General features: G+C 37.4%; 1 protein-coding gene across 3 annotated transcripts in view; it reads left to right on the plus strand.

Moving 5' to 3' along the window:
• PIK3R1 (phosphoinositide-3-kinase, regulatory subunit 1 (alpha)) overlaps positions 1 to 5804 on the plus strand; it is a 52202-nt gene extending 46398 nt beyond the window's left edge. For all 3 annotated transcript variants that reach the window (XM_009884231.1, XM_009884233.1, XM_009884232.1), the window contains 6 exons: positions 269 to 394; positions 1432 to 1574; positions 1851 to 2027; positions 2118 to 2186; positions 4541 to 4711; positions 5168 to 5804. In XM_009884231.1, coding sequence (XP_009882533.1) covers positions 269 to 394; positions 1432 to 1574; positions 1851 to 2027; positions 2118 to 2186; positions 4541 to 4711; positions 5168 to 5357 — 876 coding nt within the window. In that variant the 3' untranslated portion in view covers positions 5358 to 5804. The remainder of the gene's footprint in view (positions 1 to 268; positions 395 to 1431; positions 1575 to 1850; positions 2028 to 2117; positions 2187 to 4540; positions 4712 to 5167) is intronic.
• The last annotated feature ends 2651 nt before the right edge of the window (positions 5805 to 8455 follow it).

The following is an 8455-nucleotide window of genomic DNA, read 5'->3' on the forward strand; positions in this document are numbered from 1 at the left end:
ATAAACTTATGTTAATAAATATCACTCATTAGTGATGAAATATGTAATTTTCAGTACAAAGCTGAACACTTGCAATGCAAAATTGCTTTTTGTCATTAATTCCTGATTTGCATATTATGCATATAGTATATTATATCTCCATATTGATGAAAGAGAAGTCACATTTGCCGTGTAACTATCTAGGCATTTTTGAGTAGTTTTATCCTGAAAATCTGTGCAATATAATTATTTCTTCATGGAGTATCTTTCCTTTTGCTCGTCATTCCAGGATCAAGTTGTAAAAGAGGATAGCATTGAAGCAGTGGGAAAGAAATTACATGAATATAATACCCAGTTCCAAGAAAAAAGCCGAGAATATGACAGGCTGTATGAAGACTACACGAGAACGTCTCAGGTGAGCTGGATTTGAAACTCAAGGGAGACTGGAAGACTTCTGTAGATTCAGAAGAATATTATCGTAAATTCATACTGCTGTCTTCCTCCACTCTCTCCCCCCTCCCTTCTGCCACTACTACCATTGCCCAAAAGAGGAAGCATATCTGATGTGCTTGCTCAGTGTAGCAGAATTGCTTACTCATGTTTGAACTGCCACCACCTGTAACCTAACCCACCCTGTGCCCAAGTCAGACACCGTCATCCAGAGCAAGCACAGAACTATCTTGATTTACCAACACTTCTGCATAGTGACCTCATCAAGCTGAGTTACAGCTTTCAGGACACATTTTCAGGGAAGCACTGTATTTTATTACTAATTTTTGAAGGTTCTGGTTTTGTCTATGCAGGGTAGAGAGATGACACGTGTGTAGATACAGTGCACGAATGAAAAGCCGCCTCTATCCATCTTTCAACTTGATTAATTATTAGCCAAGTCTTGGCGTGTTAGTGAATTGTGCTGTTTTACAGACCCAGAATCAAGACTGCTTATTAAAATGTGCAGGACATACGCCTAAAAATAATTGAAGACACAGGGAGAAGTGCAGGCAACTTGAACTAATGACTTAAACGACTTCGCTATCAACTGGCTATGTAGGGGCAGGAGGATGGACTAGATGACCTCTTGAGACCTGTCCAGGCCAATACCTTACATTTTTATTTCAGAAAGCCTGATGAGCCTCTAAGGACGTTAGTTGCTACAAAGGGCAAAGTACATTGCCATAAGGCTCTAATCATCACACATGAAAGATTGTAGCCAGCTCTTTGTCTAGCAGTTTTTCTTTCTTGGAAAGCCTCATCATGGAAAGCCTCATCATGATAGCCTTTTGCACAGGCCTGTTTTTCTCTGTGTTGTAAGGCTCTGCAGACAGAATGCATTCTGGTAAAGGGATATTGAAGTCTTGTGTTACAATATACTAAAGTGTTTCTGTGATGCAAGCCAATAAATCATACTTTCTGTCTGATAACAACTGTAATAAAAATTATTTTATTTTTCAGGAAATTCAAATGAAAAGAACAGCTATTGAAGCATTTAATGAAACAATAAAAATATTTGAAGAGCAGTGCCAGACGCAAGAAAGATACAGTAAGGAATACATTGAAAAATTTAAACGGGAAGGAAATGAAAAAGAAATACAAAGGTCAGTATTTGTATTTGCATTTCAAATTGTATGATTTTGAAGGAAGAAACAATGCCAAGTATAGTTCTGCCTAAAACTAAAGCAAGATGGCAAGTTTAAAGTTGTTCAGTTATAAGCAAAGCAAGCCTCAAAGGGGATAGATGTGAACTTGCAAAATGTATAGCTACATCTAGAGAAATAATCTATTCTCTTAAGCATCTACACCACTAAATACCAGATTATAAAGTTATGAGTAAGACATCATCAGATTGTAACCTACCACATTATTCCATTCAGAATTATGCACAACTATGAAAAACTGAAGTCTCGAATAAGTGAAATTGTGGACAGCAGGCGTAGACTAGAAGAGGATTTAAAGAAGCAAGCAGCTGAATATAGAGAGATAGACAAGCGTATGAACAGCATTAAGCCAGACCTCATACAGCTGAGGAAGACAAGAGATCAGTACTTGATGTGAGTATCATTATGAATTAACAAATTATTTTTTTATTGGTATCCAACTTCTGTAACTAACAATGAATTTTATTTGCAATTATTGTCCAGGTGGCTGACTCAAAAAGGTGTTCGGCAAAAGAAGCTAAATGAATGGCTTGGAAATGAAAATACAGAAGAGTAAGTACTGAAAGATTTAAATATTTCTGGTATTTCAGATCATCTTATGCAAAAGTGAGATAAAGCATATTAAATTCCTGGACCACACAGAGGAAATCTCAGGCCTGTGTCTCCAGTAGCAACGCACACTGTTAACACATGGCAGCCTACATCATGCAAGTATTAGGAGGGACTTTGTCTCATGCCTTACTCACCGTTATTCAGGGAAGTGCATAATCAGGTTACTGTTGCAAAGCACTAGACTTTAACCTGTGTCTTTATTCTTCCCAGCAAAATGAAAATCATTATGTGGTAGTATCTTAGAGACGCCATGTGAATGGATAAATTGTTCAGAAGGTCTCTTAGGCATGGGCAGGCTTTTTCCAAATTTCAAGCATTGGTACTATGGTGCTCTCTAGTATAGTGGTACCCACATCAGTATGTTACATTGCTATTGGAGGTGATAAACATTGTCTGTGCTGAAGAGTGTTCATTCTCTGGTTTTGTGCTCTAGTTAATTTTTCTGGGAAATGGCAGGATAATATTCTGTCATTTCAGCAATTCAGTTTACTGTAGGTTCTGATGGGGTTTGGCTAATGTGTACATTTCACTTCATCCCTGGGAAAAAAGCAAAAAGCACCTGGGTGGTGTGAATGTAGACCAAATTTAAACAAAAGCAAGCCACAAAATAATATCAAAAGTGTGGTAACAGTGAAGGATGAACAAATAGAAAACCAAAGTTGTCTGAGTAATATTCATATCAACAATTTCAGCCTATGTAGTTTCCTGTGCATGCTTTTTACCCTGCCTGGCTGAACATATAGCAAAAGCAGCAGACTGACAATGACTGTTCTGTGCATTTACAATCTAGCTTTGCGCACAGTCTGTTTTAATTTGGCTTGGTTTATTGAGTCTCCTACTGTTATCCTGGAAATTGTGCATCTCTGCTGTGGCTGCATTGGTAGAAGCAGGAGATAAAAATGGCATACATGTTTTAAAGCCATGTTGTTCACTCAGTCTTAGCACAGCTCAAAAATAATATGATGGCAAATATGTGGGCATCTGTTTCCAGTAATACTGCCATCACTTAAACGGTAGACAAAGAACAATGCCAGGCCATAGTTTTAATGTAGCATCAAAATAGTTAGTAAAACTGTTTAAAGAAAATCTACCTTTTCTCTCACTCTGTGACTCTCCTTGCCAGTGAGTCTGGTAAGTGCTCAGGTTTCTGCTGATAAAATAAACTTTCAGAAGATGACTTTAGAAAAAAAATTGTAACGCAGAAAAAATCAATATAATGAACAGCAGGAAAAACAGGAGTTGCTTTTACTAGGTGCTGGTTGAAAATAGAGCCACTGCTAAATGCATTTGAATATCATGCAGGACATAGGAGTACAATGGGATAAGGGACCTCTAGAGAGTGTCATCTGAAACAAAAAAAACCTTCTTTCTGAAAAACTGAATTCTGTGTGACATTGCTGATTCCTGTAGGCTACTTTGAGAATCTTCAGAAAGACAGAACTGTGGATGAGTGAAAAGTCATGTTTTCTTAGACCAAGAAAAACTGATTAAAACCCTATTACAAAGAGAACAAATACATTAGCAAAACACAGACTGATTGCAAGAGGAGCAGGAGAGGCGGGACCCACCAGTACAGCTGCTGGGGGAGTGGGGAGCTCTGAAACTGCAGAATATCAAAGCAGTGTCCACACAGTTGAACCAGAGACGTCTTTCATCATGGGCTTTAGCTCAGAGGGTTCTCTATAACTGTGAATCAGCTTCATAGTTGGTGGCTGTTTTGGTGGAGAAGGCCCTATATTATATGCTCTTCTCATAATCTGGTTATAAGGAGAGAGCAAGCACTCTACTGTTCCAGCCTTTCCCCAAAGCCACCTCCCCTATAAATGATTAATCTGTCTATCTGTACAACTGCTCATAGCTTTCCCAAACAGCAGTTGTAGTTGATACATTGCATGATTTTTCACTGCTGACCAAGTGTTCTGATCTTTGGAAATGAAGCTGACTCAGAAGGTATTGATTTCATTGGGCTTGCTATTTACCAAAACACTGAGCAACGGTAGAAGTTCGGAGTGCTTCACAGCAGATTCTGAAAGATAACACAACATCCTTTTATATCCTTCTTCAGATTTACATGAGTGTGTTTAAAAGAAACAAGAACCAGAACTTTTATTTTTATTCAGTGGCTTAAAAGGTGCAGTATTACATGGTTTACAATGCCTAGTTTTACCAGGTAGGCATCCTACTAATGACTGACTTTTTTTTTTTTTTCAAGTAACATGAAATGGGGACTCATTAATTCATGGATTTTGCTTTGCTATGGGTTTTAACAAACACATTTGGTCCTATTTCAACAGCCAATACTCTATGGTAGAATACGATGAGGACTTGCCCCATCATGATGAGAGAACGTGGAATGTGGGAAATATCAATAGAAGCCAAGCTGAAAATCTGCTGCGGGGAAAGCGAGATGGAACATTCCTTGTTCGAGAGAGCAGCAAACAAGGCTGCTATGCCTGCTCTGTTGTGTACGTACCCTAATTTGTGAATGATGTAACCAACATTTGAGGCACCTATCTTGAGCCAGGGGCAGATAGGCACTTGCACATGGATGGATCCAATTGGACCTTCAGGCTTAGAAGCAGACCAACAAGTCCTGAGGCCATCCTTATTGCTGCTCCATTTCCTACACAGCTCAGGCCTGTGCCACTCCCACAGATGAGCCTCATGCAGAAGAAAGGAGACCAAAGCATGGATGCACTCCTTTATATGCAGATGCTAAGACCTGCCTATCTCCTGCCTCCTTAAGCTAACACAACATCTGGGAATTTGGGTTAAACCTAGGTTTTTACTAGTATCCCACCACAGGAGATAAGAATTGTATGTAGTGACTAGCATCTTAAGATTTATTGCCAATACTGTATTTTCTAGCTTAACTTTACTGTACTGACAAACTAAAAACTGGTTGTTTTTTTCCGCTTTAGGGTGGATGGAGAAGTAAAGCACTGTGTGATAAACAAAACACCTACTGGGTATGGATTTGCAGAGCCATATAACTTGTACAACTCGCTCAAAGAACTGGTGCTACATTATCAACACACATCACTCGTGCAGCACAATGACTCTCTCAATGTCACACTAGCCTACCCAGTATACGCACAGCAGAGGCGATGAAGAGCTTAATACTCCGGGTTGTTTGGTTTTTTTCTAAAGAAAAGATTTGACAACATTGAGGCCTCTGGAGAGAGAAGGCTCCTTTCAGCCTGACTCAAGAATTTGAGCTGCAGCGTCAAAGCTATCTGTCTTCAGATGGGACTAGAGCTTTCCTTCACAGCTGCAGTGGGAGAGATCACAGTATTAAGCTGTGAACGTATGTTTCTAATCTGAAGTGCTTTTTTTTTTAATTAAGAAAAGAAAAACACAAGAGAGAAATCCTAACCTGATCTCCCTGCAGGGACATAGAGGCCTTTAACCATGGTGCTTGTTTACGACCACTTCTGAAGCTTTACCAGCTAGAATATTGGATTCTCCAGACACAAGGTGTTAAGAGGTCTTTGTCATTCGGTTATTGGAATTTTGTGGTCACAACCTGGCTTGGATTTGGTGTTGCTGCACTCAGTGGATCCAGACACACAGCATTGTGGATTTTTTGGTTTCTGGTGAATGATATGTAGCAGAATGGCACTTTCATTTCTAAGGGACACTTTAAAAGGACTTCAGTTACAGTATGTTGTTCAGAGTAATTGTAATAGCAAAGTGCCAGGAAGTGTTTTGTTTAGACATTTAAAAATCCTGTTTTAAGAATATATTTAAGACTGAAGAAAACAGGACTTTCAATGGTATACAGTATATAATAATGTACATAGTATTGGATGACTATAACTATCATTGACGGAAAATATCAATACCAAACTGCTTCACTTTTCCCTTTTCTGTTTGCTGAAAGCTGAATTCTTAGACTGTGCTATGCAATACTGACTTTTCTTTAGGCTGTAGTCTTCTCTCAAGCATGTCTACAGGTTAAGCTTGTTTTTTGTGTTTCCTTGTCTTCATTTTTCTTTCTTTCTTTTGCCTAAGAATATTTTTCCTGATGATTATTTTTTGTTATTCATTTTGTTGTGTGTTTGTTTTTTTAAAAAAACTGTACAGGAAGCCAGCAAGAGTTGGTTTCAGAATTAAAACTATGAAATATTTTACAATTTTCTTTGTATAGAATATTGAGCTACTAGCTCAAAGTTTAAAAAGTTGGTAATTTTTTTTTGGACTAAATATTTTGTTGGGCAGTGCCTGATAAGCTTCAAAGCTGCTTTATTCAATAAAAAATATATGAACGTTACAAAATATCACTGAGTCCAACAATATTGTTTCAGAAATATCTTTAGAATACGGTACCACGCTATGTTTGCTTCTTGAAGCATTTTGAACTTCTATCGTAATTGTCTTTGTATTTGGAAGACAAAAAATTGTGTATCCTTCTCTGATAGTGATTGCAGAAAAAACACAGGGAATTTGGCTACTGGGGTAGGTAGTTTGGATTTCAGAATGAATCCACTCTTCATAGTAAATAAATGACTTATTGACCTACTATGGCAGAATTTTTGTCAGCATGTAAAGGTATTTTCATTTCATATGAAGGAAGTTTCTCTAATCTGTTGCCTAGGTTTGTTTTTTGTATTAGTATTGTGGAAAAAAAGAAAACCAAACTCCCACCTTTACTGAGAACATTTGGATACAACATAGAGCTAATTAAGACTGGAAAATGTCTGTTTTGAAAATGATTAGGCTATCATTGTTAATATTTTGGATTTACTTTTGTAAGTTTGTAGGCTGAGGCAGTATCAAAGTGAACAATTCTATAATTTCAGGCACCAGAGACTTACAGAATTATGGTTTAGTTAAACGAAACAAATACATGAATCCAACTAGAGCAAACTTATTAAGAATTCTGGGACAATTCACTGTGGGTGATTTGCAATGGTTATTTATTGTCCTGACCACTGAGGAAATTCACACGTTGCAAACTGTTGAAGTAATGAAGTTCAGAGAAATCTTGGAAAAGTTTTGACTAAGTGAACATATGAATTTATTCTTACCCCAAGATGCAAAGGCAAGACCCATTATAATTAAAGGGAGTTGCATAAACAATGAAAAGAGTAAGACCCATGGAGTTCTGTCATAATAGCTCTGTTTTAGAGATACATGTGTTTTAATTCAAAGTATGCAGTGCTTATTAAGCTATTGGAAATAATAAGAAGAAATTTGTCAGTCTCCAGTAGTTTTTATATTATCATTTAAATTTTAGATTATTCCTTCATTTCTGAGGCTTTAAGGCTTTTGATTTTATTTTGATTTTGTGCTCTTTTTTGGGGGGGTGGGTTGTCTTTGCTTTCCTATAGATGTATTTTCTTACTAGAATTTATGTCAGGAAACAGGATTCAACAAACATTAATGTTTTGGGGTAGTCACCACTTACAAAATTATTCTGAATATTTTCTCTGAATATTTTTTCTGAATAGAAGTTTAGTACTCATCCCTTCCCCTCCTCATTCCAAACTCTTTTCAGGCCTGTAGGACCATGTAAATTTGGTTTACTAATAACTGGTTTTTACTATGAAAAGCACCAACAATTACTCTAGCATGCCAGTTATACTACTGGGCTTGAAGTTACAAATTAGTTCAATATACAACATTTTAATACTTGTAGCAATCCAAGATATTCTTTGGACATGTATTAATTTTTGAATGTTAAATATTTTAAGAGTAAAATTGTATTTTTTCTCTATAAGCAAAATATATGTAATCTGAACTGATATTTCACGTAGCATTTTTCAAGAAATTTTATTGTAGTTAAGGCATTTGGATCTAATTTTCCTCATATTAAGAAAACCTCTGCTATGTCAGTGGGCCATATCCTTAGCATGCTCAGCCTAGTATTGGGGATATCATTTGTTCCTGTCGTGCTGTACAACTTCTCATCTGTGGTTGTAGCAGAGAAAAAAAAATGTGTGTGCAAATTTGGCACTTGCTTTTCTTGCACAAGCAACAATGAGAAATAAGCACTATGCTGCAGGAATGAGTGCTTAGGGCTTGTCCTAAGGGGACGTTATGCCTACACAGGGTCTGTGCAATTTGCAAGGATCACTTACGCCCTCAAATTGGCATGAGTAGGTTTTCTTTGGTACTTATGTATTGTGTGGCCTCTGCATTTCCCTCCCTCCTTAATGCGTAGAGCTATGTCTTGCCAAAGGCCCTATTCACTGCAGAGTTGTTTG

This window comes from Charadrius vociferus, unplaced genomic scaffold, assembly GCF_000708025.1.
Source record: "Charadrius vociferus isolate BGI_N301 unplaced genomic scaffold, ASM70802v2 scaffold183, whole genome shotgun sequence".
NCBI lineage: Eukaryota > Metazoa > Chordata > Aves > Charadriiformes > Charadriidae > Charadrius > Charadrius vociferus.